The sequence below is a fragment of the Neopelma chrysocephalum genome, unplaced genomic scaffold (assembly GCF_003984885.1).
Source record: "Neopelma chrysocephalum unplaced genomic scaffold, ASM398488v2 Primary Assembly neopelma1_22, whole genome shotgun sequence".
Taxonomy (NCBI): domain Eukaryota; kingdom Metazoa; phylum Chordata; class Aves; order Passeriformes; family Pipridae; genus Neopelma; species Neopelma chrysocephalum.
In genome coordinates this window covers 11740507-11766516 of record NW_020897689.1, presented here as the reverse complement: position 1 = coordinate 11766516, position 26010 = coordinate 11740507, and the positions used below count along the sequence as shown (strand labels likewise).

The 26010-nt window shown below is 38.3% G+C and overlaps 1 protein-coding gene across 3 annotated transcripts in view; it reads right to left on the bottom strand.

The window, feature by feature from the left end:
* The window catches only part of ARMC1 (armadillo repeat containing 1), a 34166-nt gene extending 8880 nt beyond the window's left edge, over positions 1–25286 (bottom strand). Inside the window, exons 1-3 of one of the 3 annotated variants that reach the window (XM_027703798.1) lie at positions 25093–25286; positions 22357–22559; positions 18086–18177 (exon numbers count right to left, since the gene is read on the bottom strand). In XM_027703798.1, coding sequence (XP_027559599.1) covers positions 18086–18177; positions 22357–22548 — 284 coding nt within the window. In that variant the 5' untranslated portion in view covers positions 22549–22559; positions 25093–25286. Of the gene's footprint in view, positions 1–18085; positions 18178–22356; positions 22563–25092 lie in introns of all 3 variants that reach the window. The other 2 variants (XM_027703882.1, XM_027703962.1) reach the window with 2 other exon arrangements.
* Between the last annotated feature and the right edge of the window lie 724 nt (positions 25287–26010).

The window sequence follows — 26010 nt, the reverse complement described above, 5'->3', positions numbered from 1 at the left end:
GGTGAAATGAGTGAATACAAGTTCTGCATCAACCCCTTATTCTTTTCATTAAAGCAATTTACACAACAGCTATAAAAAGAATAGAAAGCGTAACATCAGACTAGACAAAAGGAATTTTTTTATGATTGCAGTGAAACACTGGAACAGGTTGCCCATAGGGATGGTAGTTGCCTCTTCCCTGGAAATGTTCAAGGACATTGGACAGAGCTCTGATTGACTTGAAGACATCCCTGCTCAGCAGAGAGGCTGGACTAGACAACCCCTACAGGTCCCATAGGGGTTCATATTCTATGATAATTCTATCACCTTTAAGGAAAAAAAGAAAAAATCTATCTGGAAGTAAGTATAATAAATCCTCTCTATTGCAAAACCATGGTGACATTCAATGCTGACTCTGTTTCTTTACACACTATATTAGTAATAAAAAGATAAACGCAATGAAACTATATGTAAAATTAAACCATAGAACAGTGGAAGTTTTTTAAAAAAACACAAGGATAACACAGAGGCTGTGATTTTGTTGCCCAAAATGAGGAAAAAAAAGCAACTTTAAAAGAAGAAGGTACAGACATGGGCCCTCCCAGCACCTGTTCATCAGGACTTTCAGATACCACTGCCTGCCCAGAGCTGTCTGACCCAGCCTCCTGCCATCATCAGAGCAGCACAAGGGAACTCTTGCACATCTTTCTCTCACTCCCATTCTCACTCCAGTATAGCACTTTATTCACCCCTGAAGGTGCAGGTACGTACTATAAAGTCAATATGCAGTTAGAGATTGTTTGAGAACAATCAATCACAGGAACAACCTCACCAGGGACATGGCAGAGTTCCCACCACTGGAGGTTTTCAGGATACAATTGGACAGGGCATGAGAGAGTCTCACCTAGGTTCCCTTTCCTAGGAAAGGTTGAAGTAGATGATCTTTTGAGGTCCTTTCCAACCTGGGCTGTTCTGTGATTCTGTGACTAGTGTTCTCCTGCCCTGCTAGGGAAATGGCAGTATCTAGTTAGAGCAAAGTTAGCAAGAGTTGATTACCATCTCTTTCAGAGGCAGTAACATCTTACATTACTTCAGCAACATTTAGAAGATGCCTGTCAGAGACCCAACCCTTTAGTTTTCACTATCTTCTTGAATTCCTGTCATCCTAGATTGCTGCCTGTCCTTCCATCATGTTCACTCAAGGCTGGCTGTAAAAGTAATATGAACACAGAATCCAAGTGACATGTGCTGTATCTGTCAGAAGAGGATACAAGAAACAGTTCTCATTTGCCTCACAATTGAAAAATAACTTTGTAAACATGGTCCAAGTGCTGCAGGGGTTTTATTAACATAACAAGACATTTTTTAAAGTTTTAGCTAAACTTAAAGGACCCAAAAACCTACTGATTACAACTCCAAAGATATATGTGATGTAGGTTGAGTATGGATGCTGGGAAAGAACACGTAAGCAGCATATAGCATTATGGCTGTACAACCAGTATGTGACTTAAGTATACACAGAGCATCATACAAGATAATATTGAAGGGCCCAACAATCTTCCTAGCATTGCTGCATGCAATGCAAAGGTAACACAGAAACTTAGTTTCTCCCTTTAGAAGAAGTACAAAGTCTGAGAAGGACTAATATAGTGGATTTTCCCATTTTAGAGAAGGACAAGACAAATATATTTATAAATATACATATATGGGGGGGTGTGTAAAAGATCACCTTATCCTTTCTAAAGCAACTATGCATCCTTTTTAAAATAAACATATGCACATACATGTATATTACAGACACACGCCTATATCAGAGGAAACAGATGCAACATAACCCTGCTCAAAGTACAGCAGACCCTGTGCACAAGCACAGAAACTATTACAAATGCATTTCCTTAGTGGCACACATTGCACTCTAAAGACACATTAGCCAAACAGTAACAAACATACTGTAACAGCTTTCATTAGAGTGTTTCTACTGACTTTATAACCTTGAGACAAGAGGTTTTCAAATAAAAAAGGGAATTTTTCTTTACCCAAGACTCAATTACATCCCAGATTCTATCAAAACAAGATTTGCATCATTTAATTCCAAAAGTCTCAGTTTCACAGTGATTCTGCTTTTGGATGTACTTGCTCAGTTTGTCCAGTACCCACAATAAGATGACAAAGTAATTACCCATCCATGAAATTTCAAGGCTCTTGATAATCTTTGCACCCCTAGGAAGGTGATGAAACAAATCTGTACTTTCTTCCAAGTACATAAAGGACAAGAAGGCAACCAGGAAGGGTTGACTTCCAAGAGGAAGTCATGTGTGACCACCCTGAGAGCCTTCACAATGAAGTGACTGGCTTCATTGGGATGGGACAGCAAATGGATATTGTCTTTTGACATAGTCTCCCACACAATCCTCACAGAAAAGCTGATGAAGAATTGCAGATTGTAAAGTGGACTGAAAACTGTCTAGACAGCCAGACCCAGAAGGTGGTAATCAAGGCCATGAAATCCACCTGGAGGTCAATATCTAGCAATGTACATCATGGGTCAACACCAGGTCCAATTCTGTTCAATATCTTCGTTAACAATCTCAACGATAGGGCAGAATGGACCCTTAGCAAGTCTTCAGATGAAACAAAACAGGAAGGAGGGGCTGATATGCTAGATGGTTGTGCCAGAGGGACCACAACAGACTGGAAAAATGGGCTTACAGGAACCTCATTAAGTCCAACAAGGGAAAGTGCAAAGTCCTGCATCTGGCGAGGAACAGCCCCAGGCATCAGCTCAAGTCAGGCACAATCTCAGGATGACCAAGTGGAAAGCAGCTTCGCAAAGAACCTGGGGGCCCTGGTGGACATAAGTCCACCATTAGCCAGAAACGTGCCCTTGCAGCAAAGAATGCTACTGGGATCCTGGGCTGCACTAGGAAGAGTGCTGCCAGCAGGTGGAGGGAAGTGATCTTGCCCCTTTTAGCACTGGTGAGGCCTCATCTGGAGTGCTCTGTCCAGGTCTGGCCTCCCCATTTCACAAGATACATGAACGTGCTGCAGAGTCCAACAAAGGGTCAAGAACATGATTAAGGGGCTGATGAGAAAGGGGTGAGAGCTGGGCTGGGATCGTTCAGCCTAGAGAAGACTCAGGGGGATCTCATCAATGTACATAACTACCTGAAGAGAAGGTGCGAAGAGGACAGAGCCAAGCTCTTTTCAGTGGTGCCCAGTGCCAGGACAAGAGGCAGTGGCACAAACTGAAAAATCAGAAAACACTTTTTCCACTGAAAAGTGAAGGTGACTAAGCACCAACAGAAGCTGTCCAGACAGACTGTAGAGTCTCCACTCTTGGAGATATTCAAAAGCTGCCTGGACATGGTTTTGGGCAATGTGGTTTAGGTGACTGCCTGAGCAGAGGATTTGGGCCAGATGACCTGAAGAGGTCCTTTCCAACTTCAACACCTCTGTGAGTCTGTGAACACATAATGAGAAGTCATTCAGTAAATTCATAGAGAAATGTACAGGGAGCAGATCCATTTTTACCTACTGATGGATATCTGATTTTTCAGGTTAAGAGTATTTTAGGAGATAGGCTTTTATGTAAAGCAAAAATTTATTTAATTTTCCTGGCAACTATTTTCCTTATACATTGTCTTCCAAAGAGTTCTGCATGACAGCTTACATAACTCTTAACACATCTGACAATTAGACAGACTGATTTCAGAAATTTCCTGCTCCCATATTTAGACTTACAGTTCACTGATCAGTCCTAAATTGTTTTATCTTAAGGCAACATGAAATAAAGGCAAGACTAGAAGCAAAAAGGGAGGCTTTGTTCTCAAAGTCATTAAAATTTGTCAATTGGCATTCCAAATGTTTTCACCTTCACAGAATCATTATAGAATGGTTTGGGTTGAAAGGAGACCTTGAAGATCATCTCGTTACAACCCCACTGCTGTGGGCAGGGACACCTTCAACTAGACCATGTAGTTCAGAGTCCCATCTAACCTGGCCTTGAACACCTTCAGGGATGAGGCAACCTGTTCCACCTTAGCTTATAGCATGAAGGAAAAGCTATTTGAGATTATTACACCTTATAATAACAATTTAGAAACTTTTAATACAAAACTCAAAACCCCAATAATTCACTGGTTCAAACATGACATTTGATTTTAGGAAAACACTGCTCCCAGTTTTCTCTCTCAAAATATATGATTTCTTTGTTGTTCTACTTAGCACAATAATTGCATTGAGTAAATTTAGTATAAATTTAGTATAAAGCCAAAAACGAGATCACACAGGCATACCAAAGAAATACTTTAATCTCAAGTAATTTCACAACATAGATCAAAATGTCAAGGTATACAAGCTTACTCAGGAGTTTACATTTTTACTCTCTTAAACAAATCTGATGTAGTTCAAGAGTTTAATTTGTAATCTAGGGACCAATCTCAGCCTTGTGCCAAAAGACCTTTTTCCCCAGGGTTGCTCAGGAATAAGGGATCCAAAGACAGACCATTCTCAACTTCTAGCTCTAGAATGGGGCATCGCTTACAACTCAATGTTGACCTGTCAGTCTCTCCTGTGCAGGGCAAAGAGCTGGACTCAATGATCTTTGTGGGTGCCTTCCAACTCAGGATATTCTGTGATTCTCAGGATACATGGAGAAGTGCTACAGCTTATCCCCTGCAAAAGGCTGAGAAACCTCTGTGAGAAGAGGGCAACCAGAGGTAGACTCTTTCTGTCACAGAACTCACTCCCAGAACTCTGTTAAGATCCAAGCAAAAAAAATTATATACAGGAATAGCACATTTGCAGTACACCACTTAGGTAATAGACACTTTCACATACAAAGAGTCTGTACTACATATATTTTCAGCAGGCATGCCCCCGTAAGTGAGGGGCATGACACACAGCCTTACAATTCATGGAGAAAGCCTGTGGTATAGATCTCAACCTTTTAAAGTCAATTCAAGTAAAATTTCTCCTATTGACAGCTCCAGGATTTTACATAGTAATGGAAAGTTAAAGCACAGGTCTTCAAAAAGATTCCACTACACAATACAGTCTAACAAATACAAAGAGTTTGAAGAAGAAAAATGTCTTCATTATCTAAGTTAAGGCTCCAATAATTGGCAAGACCTCAGCTGAACCCCATCCTAAATAACCTACCAATAAATTAAAAGTAAAAACAGCACTCAGATTTAACTTAGTCTTTCACAGAAAAATCCTAAATCAATGAATATAAAAGGACCAAATGCATCATTTTTCCTTAAACTACTAGTTTGAGAGACTCCACTTATAGAATGATCTAAGTGCCTTTCCAAAAAGTTTGAGAAAACTTATGATCACATAGAAGCAGATATTTCCACTTGATCCCAATCCTTCTCATACATGTGAATACTGCCCTATATGGCAGAGCAGAGCAGTCCCCTTTCTCCTGAGGGGAAGAGGAGGGACAGGCTCTGATCTCTTCTCGGTGGTGACCAATTATAAGACCCAAGGGAATGGGCTGATGTTGTGTCAGAGGAGGTTTAGGTTGGATATTAAAACAAAGGTTCTTCACCCAGAGGGTGGCTGGGCATTGGAACAGGTTCCCCAGGAAAGTGGTTACAGCACCAGACCTGCCAGAGTCTAAGAAGCGTTTGGATGATACTCTCAGGCACATGGTGTGACTCTTGGGGATGGTCCTGTGCAGGGCCAGGAGCTGGACTCGATGATCCTTGTGGGTTCCTTCCAACTCAGCATATTCTGTGATTCTGTAATATTTTTCCCTAGGATCCTAAGCAGTGATATTTTCAACTATCATTTTATTTCCGTAATGAACTTCATTCGCTGCAATAAATGTAGTATCCCATATGACACAAAAAGCATAAGTACGAATTTCATGGTTTGGCATCAATTCTATCTAAATATATTGTTGGGAAAATGCATGTGAATTAGAACACTTGAAGCATATACATGGTAGAGAGTTATCATTTAATTATGGTTATAAATGGCTAACAAATGGATATTAAATCAACTGTGCATTAAGACCACTGATGTATTTGTTTCCAGGTGACTAATTTCTTTTGGAGCCCATTCTTCCTCTACTTAAAGACAGGAATTGTCTCCAGCAACAATTAAAGGGAGCAGTAAGCTGCAAAGAGTTGCTACATTCTGTAAGGGGTAGGAAACCACTGATCCTTTATTTTAGAAGTAAGACACAGTGATTGACATGGTTTTGATAAAAATGTTGAGCATGAATGACAAGCCTAAAGAAAGAGCATGGTATTAGAGAAAAAGCAATCTGTTTCAAGACAGTTATCCGATCTAGCTGTTTTTCTGGCTGTTCTGCTCCAGTGCCAGGGCAAAATTCTTTCTTACCTCCAAGAATGCTGCTCTTTCTTGTGAGCTTTTAGTGCATCCCATCATACAGTGGGATCATTCACAAGCATGGCTGCTTCCCTGACTCATTCCAGGCAATGGGCACATAATTTGAAAACAACTTGAAGAGCCCCAATTACTTCAGTGCACACCTTCTCAGAGTCCCGGTATGATGCTATTACCATGTCACACTTTACAGTACACATCAGTTCCCTCCAGCCTCAAAACACAAAGACCAGATAATATTATAGAGCAGCTGACAAAAATGATCATCACCTGCTTTCTTCAAAAAGAAAAGTCAAAATCCTAAAGCATACAGGCAGTAGGATTCTTCTGTTGGCCAACAACAACATGTCAAGCATAACAGCAGGTTAATAACAGGAAAAACAAGAGAACCTGTAGGACTGGGCAAGTTTTAAGTGACAGAATAAGCAGCAGCATATGGAACTCCAAATCCCAAGACCAAGCAGGTGGACTGCTCAATGGACCTATGTACAGCCTGAGAGCAGTTGTTACATGTGACTGCACTCCAGTGGTATCAACTATGTGCTCCAAGGCTGTCACACCACAGTAACAAGGCAAGGTCAGGCAGATTTTCCTAGAATGCTCTCTAGAACTGCAAGATGCTTGCCCCTTGGCCAGTCTTCCGGACTCTACTCACACTATTGGCTGTGACAATTAGACCAGGAGACACTAAACTAAAAAGCTCGTAATGGCACAAAGAAACCTGATGTTGTAAGGTTGATTTTATACTAAACAAGATATATCTCACTGAAATTAGGAATGAGGATTGGATTCCCAGTGCCACTTACAGCTCAATTTCCATCATATGGCTACTGACCCTGAAAATGTACAGAAACCCCATGTAAATGTTGAGACGTTCTGAAGACTGCTGAAAACGAAAAAAATCAAGCCTAAATATTAAATATGAATTGTAAATATGAGTAAAATCACAGTACAGTCCCACTGACTGCTGTAAAATCAGTGACTGTGACACAATCTTAAACATTTGGCAAATAGAGTAATTATCATACTTAGAACATTTTCCTGATTCATTCCATTGTCCTCTGATCACAAGAAGAGAAGGAACTTTCAGGAACAGGATAACAAATTTGAACATATGCCATATGCTTAACCCAGCTATTCACCCAATTTTGTTTAATTCTTGCTATTTATACACTAAATGGAAAATCAACTTTTAATCTTCCACAGCTTGGTATCTACCATATGGACATACTCTCCATCTACAAAAATAATTAAAAAAATCAGGGCCTGTTACTCAACTAAACTCAAAAGGCTTCATAGTAGCATTTGCTAGACAAGAGTCTGCATAACAGACACAAACTCCATACTGCATTTCACAGTAGCTAATTCTAACATCTTGCCTGCTAATGAACAGTAATAATTTCATGGATTTACATGGCAGAAATCATGTTTATTATATGGTTTCAACAAATCGCATCAGGGTTAAAAAAATAAAAATTCTTAAGGGTAACAACTGCCTCTGGTCCTTTACAGTGAAAGACTCAAGATGCTGTCATTAAAAAGCCAATCCTCCCCAGGAATAATGCTGTAGCAACCAGGTAGCAGTATCAGTAGTGCTGAGATTAGGTTTGGTACTGAAGGATTTTACAAACATCTTGAAGGAAGCCAAATATCATTTTCTTGTGTTATCAACATGCTAACAGCGTTAAGTATATAATATAACAATACATGATTATAATATATAATTATCTGGAAAATCCATTTATATTTTAAAAAAAACCCCACCATTTATTTTAATTTTGAGAAGTATGCCACATCTGATTATTTCCCTGAAATTTACTGGAGAAAGTTAAAACAAACAAACAAACAAAAAGTTTCCAAACTTACAGAAAAGGGCTTCCCTAAACAAAACCTGAATAATGAATAATACGAATCAAACTACAGCACCAACCTGTCCCAGAGAGAAAAAATGCAGGTTTAATCTATGTAGGCATATCTATGGGTAAGCTTTGTATTTGACTAATTTGCTAATATAGTTAATATCTACTCAGCAGAGACTTGAAGTAGGTAACTATTTCAACATCTTGTTTTCCTACTCTTCAGCTACTTATTTATTAGCAAAGGACTTGGTTATTTTATTTTTTAAGCAAGCCATTATTAGTGGCTTCACTTCAAGCTAAAGGGACCACCCCATGCAAAACAGTTCAAAGCATATACCAAGGTTTAAAACAAACGTTGTGGGAACTTGATGACATACTGTATAAATACAGAATGTGCTAACAATTTTAATTTGTTCCAAGTTACTAGATAGGACTTTCTACATGCAAAATTCAATGGATATCTTGCTGAAAGATATTGTAGCAGGTACTGCAAAACAAAGTATCAAAACACATTCCTGGATAAAAATATTTGTAATTTAGAATAACATATTCACTTTGCACTAGTTGTTCCAGAGTAAAATTCACTTTCTTCTGAAATAACAACTTCATTCAGAAACTGCTAATGAAGACTGTTTTATCATTAATTTTGTTAGGCATTTTCCTTTGTAGCATTTACTGCCTCTAATACCCATGTAAAACTACGTAGCTTCTAATCATACATCAGCACCTTACTATGTTTATCGATCAAGCAGCACTCAGAAAATAATAATAAAAATAGAAGGGTAACCCAGACACTTATGGTTTATTAGAAAAAGAATCTACAATTTCATTGGGATTCTTACCACGAAGGTCAAAAAAACAGGGACAAACATTATCTGAGGACAAACTCACTGTAAACCAAATATAGACACAAGATGCTGGCAAGGAAAGATGAGAAACTTCACAGTGTTATTTATCAACTTCCCTTTCATAAATAAATGGCTCCAGCCTACAATACAGTCAATCCACATCTGCACTAATATTAAATATTCACAACAGAACTTGCTACTTTTACTTCAATGCTTCTTAATCCTTAATTTTTGTAAGCTGTCAGCAAAAGTCAGCATATGGAAGAACCTACCTAAGCACTGTTCTTGTAAATTCAATAGTAACCAGTGAAGGTCACTGTATTCCTAAAATGTATTTGACACCAGCTGATGATGAGGTTTATTGAGTGTTAAAAGCATCCTGCATTGCCAGTACTAATCCTGACTCTTCTGTCAATCCACTTAAATCTCTCCCACCTCAGTACAGAATCCCACCACAAAAAGAAAACAGTTGCTTTTTGGCACACCATGTCAGGTGGATCTTGAGTCACTAAGTTCAGCATTATAGTACTTTTTTCCTACCCTACAGTCAGCAGTTATTTAAATACTAATTTAGATTCTATTACTTTTAACATATCATAACATTGTGTCTCACTCTGTAAACCACTTCATTTTTTATAATCATTTCTCAGAGCTCCCTATTTGTTTTAATATAAGGTCTTCAGAAAAAACAGGAAGTAAAAACACCTTAAACTTATACTGCTTTCTAAAATACTTAACTCCCTACTCCAGTCAATTTCTAAATAAAGAAGAAACTGGCTAAGACATTGAGCACAAAACACTTTCAAACAGATGTATTTTTATTGAATTTATTTTATATTTAACACACTTTTTTCAATGTTTCAAAGTTCTTCACTTTTTTTATTCTGCAATACTCATCACAATGTTTCTTGCCTACAAAAGCAATTAGCTAATTTTTAACTTCTCAACTGACTATTTTTCCCCCATTTAAATAGAAAGCACTCAAAGCAATTATGATTGTGCCCCTCTGTCTGTCAGAAAAGCAACACCAGAATAATGCCTATTCACTCAGTAACAGGTACTGAAAATTCTTTTCCAGGTTTAGGAACCTATGATTTGGTAAAGTTGTTTTTCAATATTTTACATAAATCACCACTGTAGAACTTAGGCACTTTGATGCTTAGGTAACTACTTGCACTGCTTGTCATAGTCTTAAGCCAGTCATTGTAAACCAGCTGAAGTCCACGATTTTGAAGAACTTGCAGGTACTCTCTAAATTTTATGCTACATAAAAACACTGCATTAATGACTACTTAGTTACCTCACTGTTTGTAAACTACTTTACTTGAAATTTTTGAAATGCCAAGAAAATGAAACATATACCAAAGTAAAGGGACCAGAGAAACTGTTGAAATGCAGGTATTGCAGTGTCAGAGAAAGCTCTACATTAACTGCAAGTGCTGCACAGAAACCAGTAACAGATGTTCTGCTGTTCCATGGAGCATGCAAATGCATTGAAGTAGCATACTTAAAGCTGAACTAATCGAACTAGTATTGTACTGAACTGGTACATTAAAAGGTCTATGGATGCATAGTACCCAGATTAAATTGATACAGACATCGGATGATGAAAAGCCACAGCCGACAGTCCTGATACACATGCCAGACAAGTGGGAAGTTTTAAGGTAAAAGTAGTAGCTTGGAAAGCAAAAAGTAGAACTAAACTGCATTTCTGACTGCAGTGAAAAACATTGTAATAGGAATTACACACATGACAGAAAGAGAAAAATAATAATGTAAACACACAAAATCCAAAACCAGAGGTTAACAAACACCTAATTGTTGAGTACAGAAACAGTACTGATCATATAGAGCTCACTAAGCAAGTAAGCTGCATGCAGGTAGAAATGCTGATTGTGGAATGTCTCTGACCACAGAGAGGTCCCAAGATAAACAAGCAAAAAAACCCCCAAAAACTCCTTCTCACCCCTGCCCCCCAAACAACAAAAGTACATCTTGGAAGGTGTCTGTGCCCTACATTTGATCATGCTTTCATATTTTTCTCAGTGACCAATTCTACATGCACAAACAAAGCCAGTAAGCACATCCTAAATTGTACCTCTCATAAAAAATCTTTAGAACAGTTATTTACAAGACTGCTAATTTCTATTAACACTTGCAAAATATAAACCCACAGTAGTATTTCAATATGTAAATTATTAGCTACATTTGAATTGCAGACAATCCAGTCTTGGACTACTCTTGAAAATGACATCCATCTTTCCAAGCCTTTAAGCCCTATTTACTTACCTCACAACAACCATAAGATTCTCCTAGAAAGCCTATTAGACCACAACTGAAGTCTAGATTAACACCAGTACCGTAACACTAGGATTTTACACCATTTCATTAGGTAATGCTTTTTGTGTTTTATTTATTGTTTCCATTTGTACCCGTGCCTGTACCTCTGTGTTGAGATCATGATTTCCTATATTGTTCATAACACTAAAAAATATACTACAGGATATAGCCAAAATACAACTAATACACAAAAAAAGGTCTTGGAACACGTTAAAACCAACTGCTGAACCATGATTAAGTCTGAACTCTTGTTAGTTTGCCATGACACACAAACAAAAAGAGCAAGAAGTTTTACATGCCTAACTGACCAAAGTAGCCCACAACATTGAACCCTCTCCTGTCCCTCCACTCCTTCCTAGATAGAACCTCTTCCAAATACCAGGAAGCTGTTTGACAGACAAAAGAAGCTTTCAGTCACTTGGAACAAATAACATGGTATATTTAAAGAGGACATACTGATGTCTCCTACATATCCTAATACTGCATTTCTTTGGGGTTTTTGTTTGTCTGTGTTTTTTCTTCTGGGGGGGGAGAGGATGCTTTCTCAAAAGTAACTTCAAGAAACAATCTATGTCCAAAACTTGTAAGATTTAGAAAATTACAGTAAAAATTTTCTTCAAAAAAACTAGGGGTATCAAAGGGATAGGGGGACACTAAGCTACTTTGCCTAACAATGCTGAATAAAACAGCCTGGAGGCGTCCTCCTGCCGCGACCATCTATTATTAACAAGCACATTGCTACAACACAATACAAATAAATACAAGGAAGCCCCACAGCCTGAGGAGATGCACCAGCAACCAGCAGTGTCATTTTCTAGATGCACTTACCTTATAACAGACAAAACGTAACAAAGTGGGTAAAACAAGGAGGCTTAGGAAAGTAACAGGAAAGGAAAGGCCTGCCAGGAAAGTTAACATGAAATATACAGAGATGTGTGTATTACTATTGTTCCAGATGATACTGCAATTTGTAAATAATTTCTAAAACCAAAGTTCTTGGAACCTCTTGCTGACATGAATACTTAAGACCTAGGATAACCATATTGTTCTCCAAAAACACAACTTTTCAGTGCAGAATCACAAGTATGGTAGAGTCCAAAAACAATCATGCAACCAAATCACGCTTCCCATTACCCAATCTCAACTATTTCTCAATTTTGATGTGTTAAAATGAACCCACATACCAAGGACGACAAAACCAACATGACTAAGTGATTCAGGTACAGAAAAATAAAATCTCTACAGTCTACAAAAAGCTATTTCCTTCTATTTTGCAGATCAGAATTTAGGTATTCCAATTAACAGCATAAATGCATTAAATGTGAAAAGTTCACAGAATTTTTTTTAGCTGTAGTTTCTCATAAAGTATTATCTTGAAGCTAGTTATATGGCAACATCCCTTTCATCATCAGATACCCCTTTAAATACATAGTTTGCCTACTTGCTAATTAATATATGGCCTTTGCCCTGTCTTTCCCCAACCATTCCTCCTTTCTCACAAAGGACAAAAAGTAGTACTTCACACAACCAAAAAAATGATAAAATTATTGTGATGCTATATCCCTACTATTTAAATTTCAGCAAACACTACCTAAAACACTAGGCTTTTTCTTTTTTTTGTTAGACATCATAAATTTAAACTTTGCTGGTTTCAACGAATAATTAAATTTTCAAAAGTGCAGGTAATTAAGACTACCAAAATTAAAATTGAGTAAGAAGTCAGCAATTACAGACTGCATGTATTTTACCAGATCTGCAAGGGACTCTAATTAAACACATATTAATTGCCCTAATCTTCTTAGGGAAGTAATAAATTGGAAGAGCTGATTAATGCACTGGATTTAGTTCAGCTTGTTAAATCTGACACCCTGGCAAAGGAAGACTATCTTGAAAAGCTCTTTTAGTTAAGTAATTGGAATTTTACTCTCAGTAATTTGCCGTTCCATAATAAGAGCTATTTAGTATATTGACTCTTCATCAGTGTTTTTTTAAAATACATACCAGTTATATTTAAACAGTACCATTATGCTGCTCATAAAGATTATGAAAAATTATGAACTTTGACCTTTACTGTCCATCAAAAGTCACTTTCACTCTGAACACAAATTAGTATATTTCCTTGTACGCTATAAATCCTAATTAATTTTAATTCTAGAAGCTGCTAATAACATTTTAGAAAGTCCATACGGACACATTAAGTCCTCTATACAATTCATAAAGCCAGCAACTAAACCAGTTTTCAATATTAAATAACTGCTGATGACTGCTGGAATGCAATAAAACACCATTATTTAATGAGCTTCAATTTTTCCTCTCCTTTTTACCTATTTACATAAACACTTCTGCACATACACTTACTGGTACTCAGTCACCTGACAAGGGAGCAAAACATTTTTGAAATAGCCATAAAGCAGTATCAGCCAGTAAAAAAAACAAATAAAGAAGTTTGGAAACATGCAGGTGGGAATTTTAAAGGTCTGATTTCTCTCCAACACAGTTGCTTACTTCTAGATTGTAACATAGAAAGATGGAAGAAGTTTTATTTAAAAATAAGCAGATGTAGACTAACAGAAGAAAAAATCTCCCATGCTAAGGAAAAAAGCAGCAAGTATAGAACAGGACATCAGAAACCTTCACATTTGAAAAATGTCTTGAAATATTCCACAAAACTTGAACAGCTTTTCATATGTCCTAGATAAATGTGGAAGTGTATGAAGCCTTTCGTATGAAGTATCTCAGAAAGTCATATGTGTTCTAAATCAAGTTTCAGTTTGAAAAAAAAGTCCTGAACATAAAAATATCTCGCTGCCTTCAAATTTTTATTTTGTACTCCTCAGAGCTGACATTTCATATTTCTCCTCTAGAACCTATAACCTCCAGTATCTACATTTAAGATCTGTTACTCTTCCGTTATCAAAATACAATGTTCATACATCTCAAAAATCAGTCACAGTGAACTAAAACCTGTCCTTTGCTCCTTAAGTGAGGGGTAGTATCAACTAAGGAGTCAGCCAGACATTCATTTTAAGCAGCAACAAGATTTTCACAACTGAGCTATAATACTTATTATAAGCAAATACAACAAAAGCTGATCAGATAATGCTAGAGGATGGGTAAGTCATGAAAGGAGATATTAAGGTACCTCAAAGAACTACTGTTAAACTTGGATGTCTCAAATACTTCCTACCCATTCTTCATTATGCAGCATGATTTACTGCTTATCACTGAGGTCCCCAGCACAGGAAGGACATTGACCTGTTAGAGCAGGTCAAGAGGAAAGCATCAAGAGAATTAAATGGATGGAGCACCTCTCCTACAGGGAAAGATTGAGAGAATTGGGTTTGTTCAGCCTGGAGAAGAGAAGGCTTTGGGGTGACCTAATTACATCCTTCTAGTACCTAAAGGAAGCCTCCAAGGAAGATGGAGAGAGACTATTTACAAGAGCATGTAGTGACAGGACAAGGGGGAATGGTTTCAAATTGAAAGAGAGTAGGTTTAGATTAGATATTACGAAAAAATTCTTTACTGTGAGGTTGGTGAGGCACTGGGACAGGTTGCCCAGAGGAACTGTGGATCCCCCATCCCTGGATGTGTTCAAGGCAGGTTGGATGGGGCTCTCAGCAACTTGGTCTAGTGGAAGGTATCCCTTGGCATGGAATTAGACTATCTTTAAGGTCCCTTCTAACCCAGGCCATTCCATGATTGGATAAACAGCTGGCACTCAATTTCAACTCTCATCCTCAGCAGTCTTACGAAGGAAACAGTACTTTACCTTCATGATTATGAGTTTAGTAAGTGCTATATTCTTTTTCCATTGGCTGTCTATTACTTACAAAAGAAGCGTTTGGGCCTGTGCCTGAGGCTCCCATGACAAGAAGTCATCAATAGCAAATCAATTCCAACTACTTTCCAGATGATGGCATTGACCATTTAAAGATCTGTTAGACTCATTAGCTGTAGGTAGGTTATGACAAGAAATTCCACATCTGAACTTGAGGTCTCTAATACAAAGACCTTCAAGGCTTATAAAGAGATATATGATGAGAAAAGCCCTCAAATTTCAGGATTTGCATCACTGAAAGCAAAGGAGAACTGGAATTCTAAACAAACTCAACTTCCTAACACAGTGTCAGTTTAGCACTGCCAAACATCAACTTAAGTCTGAACTATGACAAATACTCAGTTTGTGACTTGCCTTTTTGTCCAAAAGATGCTGAGTTCTGTCTCGCTTGAGAGAACCAACAATAACTGGAAAAGCAGAATTCTGTCAGAAGTCTGTATCTTTTTTGTACAATTTGTTTGCATTTTTGTAACACACCACCAAAAAAAAAAAATCTAAATCCCAAATCATATTCTCAAAATAATAAAAATATTTTAGATAGAGTGATGAGCTAAATACGCAGATTCTAGAAGTAAAAGGGAACACACAGCATGACCAGTCAGTCATTAAGACCATTAATTAAGACTTATTAATGATTAGTTTCAATTCAGACAATATAATCTTCTGGTAAACTGAAATCATGTTAAATGCTAAAACCTACATTTTGTAAAGCAAATTAAAGACTGTAGAGACCTAGTTTTCTCCCCTACAGACTTTCTAACAAAACAAACCACAACCCCAAACCATTGGTTTTTTGTGACAAAAATCATTTTACATCTATCTTCTAGGCACTTCTCAGCCATCTTTCTCCATATTTATGCAGGCAATACAAAACTTAACTTCAGCATTTCCTGTCAACATTAAAACCTAAAATCCTGACAAGCACATGACAAAGTCTTATATTTGAAGATGCTATGTATTTAAATTTTCATGATATCACACTTTCCAAATGTTACAAGCATACCAATCAAACGAATGTTCTTACTCTTGCCAAAGAGCTTTCTAGAAAAAAAAAGAACGCCTACAAGATTTCCAGGTTTTATTGACTTATCTCTCCTTTCCTACACATTTCTGAACTTCACATTCTTTCGACCCCTGAAATTGAAACCTAGAAAAAAATGCTGAAGAGATTTCCATAAAATTCTTCAGTGTTTCCCAAGTAATATCTGTAAGCTGTAGAGACTGATAATGAATTACCATTCCCCTCTCAACAACTTCTTCAGGATGTCTCTGCACTCTAAACAGACATGTAATCTATACTAAAAGTTCTTCTGAAATACATGCTTCTGTTCTTACCTAAACATTTCAGGTCTTATTGTTATTATAACAGCGGAAAGAAAAGACTTCTCTATATTTTACCTTAATTTTGCTTGTTCTTAAAAAAAGGTGAAAATTGTAAGACTTAAATTTCACTTTTCCCCCCATACATCACATTCAAGACACCTATCATTTTAAAAAGGTATAATTATTACATTATTCAAAAAAAATTGGCAAATCTTCTGAATTTTAGTCATTTTGGTCATTGTTCTTCTTAAGACATTTTTTTTAAGTCTTTGTGTTTTGGGTAACTGGTGAATAACAAGATGATACTTAGGCATAATTCAGAACTCCATGCCAATACATAATCATCTTAGTTTCAGCAGATTTAACGAAGTAAAGTAAGGTAAACAGTTGTAATATTTCCTAGATCACATATCACACAGGACTTGTGTACAAACCAGAATCTTCCCTCCAGTTTTTCAGGTTCACACATATAGACAGGTAAGTAGTGTCAGACAGAGATACAACAATAATCCTGCAATATCTAATAACAAGAGTATTGAATCCTGGGCTGCATCAAAAGGAGTGTAGCCAGCAGGTCAAAGGAGATGATTCTCCCCCTCTATTCTGCTCTTTTGAGACCCCACCTGGAGTACAGCAAACAGGTCTGGCACCCCCAACATAAGAAGCACAGAGAACTGTTGGAGCAAGTCCAGAGGAGGGCCATGAAGTTGTTAAGAGGACTGGAGCACCTCCCCTACAAAGACAGGCTGAGAAAGTTTGGGGCTATTCAGTCTGGGGAAGAGAAGGTTGCGTGGAGACCTCTTAGCAACCTCCCAGTATCTGAAGGGGACCTACAGGGAAGCAGGAGAGGGACTCTTCATCAGGAACTGTAGTGATAGGACAAGAAGAAACAGGTATAAATTGAAAGAGGGAAAATTTAGGTTAGATTAGGAAGAAATTCTTTATTGTGATGGTGGTTAGACACTGCAACAGCTTGCCCAAGGAGGTTGTGGATGCTCACCCCCTACCCTGACAGTGTTTGAACCCAGCTGACACACTGTACAAAGATATCAGAGACTACAAACCATATTAGCTTCTACTCCACCTGCAAGATGTTTCCTCAACAGAGAGCTGTAGATACATTATCTTCAAAAATACATGGAAAAAAATTCCCTTCCCAAAGGTGAGATTCAAAGAATAAATGTGGCACATACCAAACAATTTCATTAAATGCACTACTGCAAGATACCCTTTTACAATGATGAGAAGGATTATAAGAGAAACTAAAGGGAAGGGACAAAATTAGTTATCAGTAACAAGGCAAAGAAAACTGTTGTTTGTCAAATGACTTGCAAATTAAGATTTCTTGTAGACTATGGTCTGACTACTTTGAAATACTGTAAAATGAAAACAATTAATTGTTTGCAGCCACATAATTTCAACAGGGAAGAATGAAATACTAGAAACAGAATCTACAAATTCATAGTAAAACTTTCACTTTGCATCAGAATGTTACATTTACACTGTTTGGACCCAACAACCCATTGTAAACTTACTTTTGTATTACATTCTGTAAGCTGAGCATCATACCCAATTCACTTTTCATCTTTTCTCTGTTGACACGGCACTCAGCCAAATAGCGGAGAGCCTAAAAAAAGAGGATCACAGCAAATCAGCAATACCTCCAGTACATTATAAGTCATTTCTACTAGTGCATATCTGCAAAACGTTCACAATGGCAGTTCTAGTAAGAAAAGAAAAAATTTTATCTACTGTGAACATTAAAAAATTATTTTATTCTTATAAATACATAGAAAGCACAGAATATCTAATCTATGAGAAAAGGTTGAGAGACTGGGTTTGCTTATACTGGCTGAGAGTCTAAGGGACAATCTAACAGCTGTCTACAGCTACACAAGAAGCCTTTATGAAGATGATCAAGCCCAACTTTCCTCTACAGCAGCAGACAATGCAACAAGGGGGAGCAGCCACGAATTGTAGTTTAAGAAGTTTAAATCAGGTATTACGAAAATCTTTTTCCCTCTGAAGGTACTACAGCACTGGAACACATGACCTAGTGGAACTGCAGAATCAACGAGACAAAGCTACAACTGACCTGATTGAGTGCTGGTGACAGTTCCAATTCAAGCAGGAAGCTGAAGTCAATGACTTCCAGAAGTCCCTTCCAACAAACATTTTTGTGACCTGAGATCTAAAGTAATTTTTATACATGATGCTTCTAATATAATTTCCATCAATTCTATTGGCTTCCCCAGTACTAGAAAACATCACCAAGTCTCTACTGTTCACAGAAAGAGGGCTACCACATGTGTAAGCTTTTGAAGATTAATTGCAATATTCATCATACCATGAATAATCCATCACTCCAGGAACAGAATAAAAACAGCAGCAAGCTGCTTATCTTACCATTACCTAAACTGGGTATTTACACTTATTTGTTGCCCAAATTTTGTTTATTTGACTTTGAAGGTAGATTCTTTGCACAGTTTCACACTGCTGACCCCAGCTGGCACCTGTATATCTGTATGATCCTCCTAACATAACACTCCCTTCCAGTTACAGTGTCAGTCCTTCTTTACACGAGATCTCTCTCTATGTTTGTGCTGAAAAAGTTTTCTTAGAAGGAACTTCCAAAGGTGTTTTATTGATGCAGGTACAAGAACGGCACTTGCAAAATCCTGCAATACACAAATACAATGATTTATAAAAAGGGTTTTGTGACAGGTTTAGAAGTGCACCGATTCTTTAAATATAGTCATATAATAGCTATGCTGCTCAGTAACTGCTTTAAAAATAACATGCTCCTTAATCCCTTCAGAAATAGAGAGCTAATCACTTGAGGTGGTTTTTTATCAAGTCATCCTCTGCACATATTAGGTAAAATTCACAAGACCATTTTATTGCCTTTTGAGAAACTCTGGCTGCTGTCTGGCATGATAAAAACTTTAGAAGTGATTTTTGTTATTTCCTGATGTGGATCAGCATCAATAGTTGCAGTCTATAAATGTTGTATATGCATTGATTATCTTACTTTTCAACCATGGCAAAATACCTAAATAATATCTCTGAACTAACTTGCATGCTATGAAATGTATCCTTATTGGTGGAACAAGTTTCTCATTTTTATTAGTCTCTGGTAATTTAGTAAGGGTACAATCTAGTTGGACAAAGAAAAACCTATTCCCTTAACAGCTGATTTTTTGAGTGAAAGCACAGGCAGTCTCTTTTCCATACTCTTACCTCACAAATGTAACTTCCATTAAAATAACACCAAATACAAAGTCGTGACACCAACTTAAGTGACCCAACTTTTCAATATAAGGAAGTTCCTATTCCCCCTGCCCCCCCTGGGAGATACAAAGGTCTGAACCTTCCAAGAAGTGAGATCATTTATACTTATTAAATCCAGTATACTGAAAGGACAGGGAAGGTTACTGTTATAAACTTTGGCTCAACCTTTGTTCAGCTAACCACATACCTATGTTACCTTTAAGGCTCACAAGTAAGTTCATGATAGTCAACAGGAATATCTCCGTACTTCAATATAGAACATACTGTTATCAATTTTAATAACAAAAGGCATCTTTGATGGTTTTAAGTGAAATTTTAAGGTAGTTTCTTAACTTTAGAGTCCTATTTTTTAAAATTTTAGTCCAAATTTAAGAGGAAAAGAGAGCAGTATTGCCTAGATTACTTCTTTTCAAATTAAATCATTCAAAACTCTTAGCATTTGAAGCGTATCATAAAGAATTCTTGAAATCAAGATTAAAGAAAACTACAGAAATTATATAGCACTTCTTGATCAGACAGAAGAAGAGACTGAATTGTAACTGCACAGGGGGAGGAAAACACCTTCCCTGGAAGATTCTATAACATATCAAAAAAGTTAAATAGGCAATTATTATGATTCATAGAGACTATTATAATTTCAGTTAGAGAAATCCCAGAACAGCATAATAAGAAACTGAAAATCAGCGCTGCATATCCTTTTATAAGATATAAACTTGATGAAAGATCATTACATTTGATGATTCCCATCCAAACGGAAGCACCTTTTGACTAATGGGATGACTAGAAAAACAAAACCAAAAGACTTTTCAGAATAGAAAAATACAAAACATGAAATCAAAAAAGTTATCAGTGAAGATATTAAAAGCTACAGAACAAAAGCAGTTCAAGAACTCATGAACACAATGAGTCTGGGTAGCAGACCAAAGCATGTTTTCACAGTAAACTGACCCATTTCTCATTGCAGCCAGGGTCCTGGGATCTAGCATGGTCTCCTCTAAATCCCAATTTTTAATACACTCTAACTGTACGTTATTCCTAAATGGAACAACCCAGCTGTCTGCCATTCTCACCCAACGAGATGTCCTTACAACACAACTTGAGTACTGTCTGGGGCTGTGGAACCACACTGCAAACTGTATTAGTCCTCATCACTCTGACAAAGCCAGGCTTTTTTGTGTAGAGTTAGTTTTTGTAACATGAGCACAGACTGATTTCTGAATCTCATGCAGGCTGTGAGAATACACAGCCCAATGGAATAAAGGAAGGAAAAAGACATCCAAACAAGATTTTCTTTTAAGAACACAACCTAAGGAAACCACACTGGAAAGAAAACCAATGCAACATATTCCCAAGTACAGTAAACTCAAAGTTCTCTTACTGAAGAACATTATAATCTCACAAGTGCTACAACAAGGCTAATATAAACAACAATTAGCAGGATATAGGTTTTCTGAATCATGGGACCTTACTCCTGAAACCCGGAAGAATATCAGAGTCACTAAGGTAATTCCAAGAAGTCTACTAATATCTACTATGACAGTAACCCAAGAAGAATAAAAAATTATGGTACAGAGATGTCTCAGTGACATAAAGAATAATGCTTATTTGCATGCTAAAGTCAGAGCTGTTTGTTCTTTCACATTATTTACAATTCAATAAGGACATAAAAATGGAAAAAAAAAAAGAGCACCACATAAATTTCAGCAACTTAAAATCTTACAAGTCCAATACAATTCTTCAAATAACTCAATTTTGACTTTCATTTGTCTCACTTCTAAGCAATAAATGCACTTTAAATTAGTATTCAGATTCAGGATAAGAAACTGGGACTTCAGTATTCATGACTTAGAATGAGAAGAAACAGATGAAAGCTGGAACAAGTTGTATTAGATATCGATAGATTTTGGGTTGGCTGGTTCTTTGGGTTTTGAGAGGGTTTTGTTTCTTTTTAATAACATGAGGGTGGTCAAATGATAGAACAGGGTGCCAGAGAGGTTATTAAATGTCCATCCGTCAAGATGTTCAAAATCAAACAGGCACAGCCTTGAGCTGTGATTTTAGTGAGATTGTACTACATAACCTCTGGAGGTTGTTTCTAACTTAAATTACCCTATGATATGGGGTTTTTTTGTTTTTTACTCCATGAATGTCAAATCACCGTGTGTATTTACGAAGCTCCATGACCTCATCTTTAGAAAGAGATTTAAGGGTCCTTACCTCCCTCCACACAAAAAGTGAAATAGCTGTATTAGGGAAAAAATGCAAAGTGAATTAACATATTGAAAAAGTTAACCCTGGAATAATGTGTCATTGCTAAAAATTTTCTAAAATACATGTTTTTTAAAAAAACACATATAACGAATATCAACATAACATAAAACCAGGTGGTTTTTTTTTTCCTTATTTAACCAAACTGTTAAAACAGTTTTGTTTATAAACCGTTTGTTTAAACAACTTGTTTAACAAAGTTTGAAAACGCCCTACCAACATACAAATTTATTCCCAGAGTACTTACTAGTAAAGCTGAATGAACAACTGGAGGGTTCGGATGGTCCAAAAACAGAATAAGACCTGGCAGGCATCCTTGATCCTGAACAATGGCCCGTCTGTTCAAGGGATCAGCTGCTAGATCTCGGAGTTGGTTAACTACAGAGAGTGCATCAGGCTCCTCATTCATAGCAGAATTCATTTTTTCTGCACCATGCATACAAAATATACCTGCTGGTAAAAAAAACTGTATTACTACTACCACAATACTTACCCTCAATTAAAACACAGATAAGAAAAAGAACAAAGGCACTGATTCGTTCTAAGCAAAAAAGTATATAAGAAACAAGGACTAGAATTCATAAAAACACGGATGGAATTGATCTTGAATGGCTCTTTAAACTTGTCAACTAGAAATCTAAACTTCCTATGCAGAGAACAGGTATATTTGGTTAATAAGATTTTTATTTGTTTCTTATATGTAATTTCAGACCAGTCAGCCTCTGGGGAGGGCACATTTGTATTTTTTTGTGATGAGAGCACATTTGTATTTTTTACACTATTGACAAATGTTTCCAAGAAATCCATAGTTTTTTCACAAGCCACCCAGGAAGTCTGCAAACATACTTCTGTGTAAACACATGTAAATTCAGAATACGTATTTTCAGAGTAGCTTTGGCAATCAACGAATTTTACACAAAAATCAAACAGAAAAGTCAGCAAAATACTAACATTTCATCAAGAACAGTGAACATAAAATGTTACTCTGCACGTATATATATATATATAAAATAACTACTGTAACACCGTACTCGAAGGCAAAAAGGGGTTTAGAGGCTGGATTTGGGGTGTTTTTTTCCCTTGTCACTCTCAATACAAGAAGAGCAAGCAGGTCACGCCTTGCTCCAGCTAAAGCCCAGGCCACCAGATCAATTTCAAAGGAGACACGTGTTAGCCCGAAAGTATTGGATTTCGCAGTTGTTTAATAATAACTACTTAACAAGCAACAAAAGCATAAGCTTACTCAGAGAAAATACTGTATCTTGGTGCAAAAAACTAGTTTGTTTCCTCAGATTGATTATGTATCTCTGAAACTACTAAATACTAACTGTGGTTCTGGTTGTTCCAAACTACCAGCTCATCCAAGCAACTTATTTGAAAGCATAAAAGTGCAAGTAAATAAATATGTCTTGGTAATTTGTTAAATATCTCGTTTTCCCCGAATAAAAATTAAACAAATTAAATTTGTAACATTTTAACATCTCTTAACATCATTTGTCAACCAACTACTACTGTACAAACATTATACATAGTTTTTTCTCACCGAAGGATGGCCTTTCAGCAACACAAATTAATCACATTCATCAAAAAAAAAACAACGAGCCATAAACATGCATTTGGATTATGATAATTTCTGATATTTTCCAATAGAAAAAATACTGTTAATCTCCAAGTCACTGCTTCTTCCTTCAGGAAAGACAGTGCTAAAGTGAAAAGTACATGCCAATGATTAGTCTCCAGGGTATTTTTCTTGACTATCACAAGTCCAAGAGAGATTAACTGGGAGATACAGCAGCACAACCAACAAAAAAGTTTGTATTTCCAAAGAAAACAATTCCATATAAAAAAAAACAAACAAAACCACCAACAAAACAAAAACAAAGCAACTCTCTTTAATATTATTAGTTTACATTGTTCACAAAGAAACTTATTCAAAACTTAAAAATCAAGTCAGTTGTGGAGCTGATGCCAACCAAAGTCTCTGAGTTCAAATTCTGCATCCCAAGTACCCGATCATCCCCACAACTCTTTCTATCCTGATCATCTTTTACCTTTTTCTTTCTAATCTTCTAAGAAAAAAAAAAAAGAAACCAAATTTTACCCCCTCCTATCCCATTAGGCCACACTCATCTGAAGGGAACCTACAAGACAGCAGGAGATGAACTTCTTACAAGAGCATATAGTGATATGACAAGAAGGAATGACTTCAAACTGAAAGAGAGTAGGTTTAGATTAGATATGGGAAAGAAATCCTTTGCTGTGAGGATGGTGAGGCACTGGAACAGGTTGCCTAGAGAAGCTGTGGATGCCCCATCCCTATAAGTGTTCAAGGCCAGGTTGGATGGAGCCCTGAGTCTAGTGGAAGGTGTCCCTGCTCACGGTAGAGAGGTTGGAACCAGAGGACCTTTAAGGTCCCTTCCAATCCAAACCATTCTATGGTTTTATGTTCTCCCAGGCCCTTCTCCATCCCTCCTCAGCCACAACTGCGGGGATACCTTAAGTTCTCACCATGACCTGCGACAACCAATTTTATGAAAACTCGCCTCCTCCACCCCCGCCGGCATTTTTTTATTAAAAACATTAAGCTGTTTTATAAGTTCTAAGAAGTTACTTAGAATTTAGGAGCCTGGCAGAACAGTGAGCCAGGCACCGGCTCATCTCCTCTCCTCGTAGCTCTGAGATCAAACCCCAGCACAAGCACCGCAGCTCTCTCTGCTGCTCTGTGCCCCGTCGGAGCGGCCCCAAGGAGGCACCTCAGCAGCCACGCACCCGCTGCCAGCGCCCCCTGAGCGGCCGAGCCCATGGCCCGGCGGTGAACAGGCCCTGCAACTCAGCTCCCGGGCCCCTCGCCCAGTGGAGGCTCAGTCCTGCAGTCCCCGGGCACCGTGAGCTCCGGGAGGGTGGAGGGAGCCTCGGCTGGACCCGCCGCGCCCCCGCGGCCCTTCCCCGGCGCGGCCTGTTCCCCTCCCCGGCAGGGCCCTACCGTCGCAGAAGCAGTCCCCGGGCGGCAGAACAGCTCAGCCCCGCGCCCCCATGTCCCGCGGGGCGGCGTGGCCTGGGGAGAGCGGCGGTGAAGCCCAGGAAGAGCAGCGGAATCAGCAACGGGAAGAGCGGCGAGACCAAAGCCACCGCACCGCCCGCCGGGCCCGCTCTGACCCGGCACAGTGCAACACCGCGCGGTGCGATTGGCCCAGGACGGGACGCAGCTCTCCCCCAATCGCTGAGCGCTTTGCTCCTGACGGGGCGCGATGTACGACGGGAGTTGTAGTCCGGAAGTAGTAGTCCAGACCACACCACCCGGCTGGTAGTGAGGGAGGGGCGGCCCCGCAGCTCCGTTTGTTGTTTTTTTTTTCCATAGGTAGTCACCTCCAAAAGCTGATTTTACTGCTCAAGTAAAGTGTAGCGTGTACTGTAAAACAATATAGTGTGAACCACACCCGATGCTGCGTGGAGACGCAGTGCCGATTCCCCGTTTGGAAATCCGAAGCGGGTAGTCCCTACCCTATGAGACCCCGACAATTAAATTTGTTTTAAGATAGAATCAAGGAATCGTTAAGGCGGGAAAAAATCTCTAACAGCATCGGGTCCAACATCTGGATCCTTTATTGAAGGTTTGGGCCCCCGTGCCCTCCAAGTTTCAAAGGTTTTCCATTTCCGTATTCCTCCACTCGTCACCTTTGCACCTTATTTTGAAATGGTTGAGCAAAGTTCTCAGTAAAGTTTGTAAAGCTGGAAACACCCCCAAAGTAATCCTTAAATCAATTCAGCACGAGGAAAGACCCCGAGCTCCCCTCCGCCCCGCAGCCCACCCAGCGCCCTCCGACTCCCAGCGATCCCGATCTCCCAGCAGTCCTGGCGGTGCTTCCCAGCAGGTTTTACTGGGACTCAGCTGACACCACCC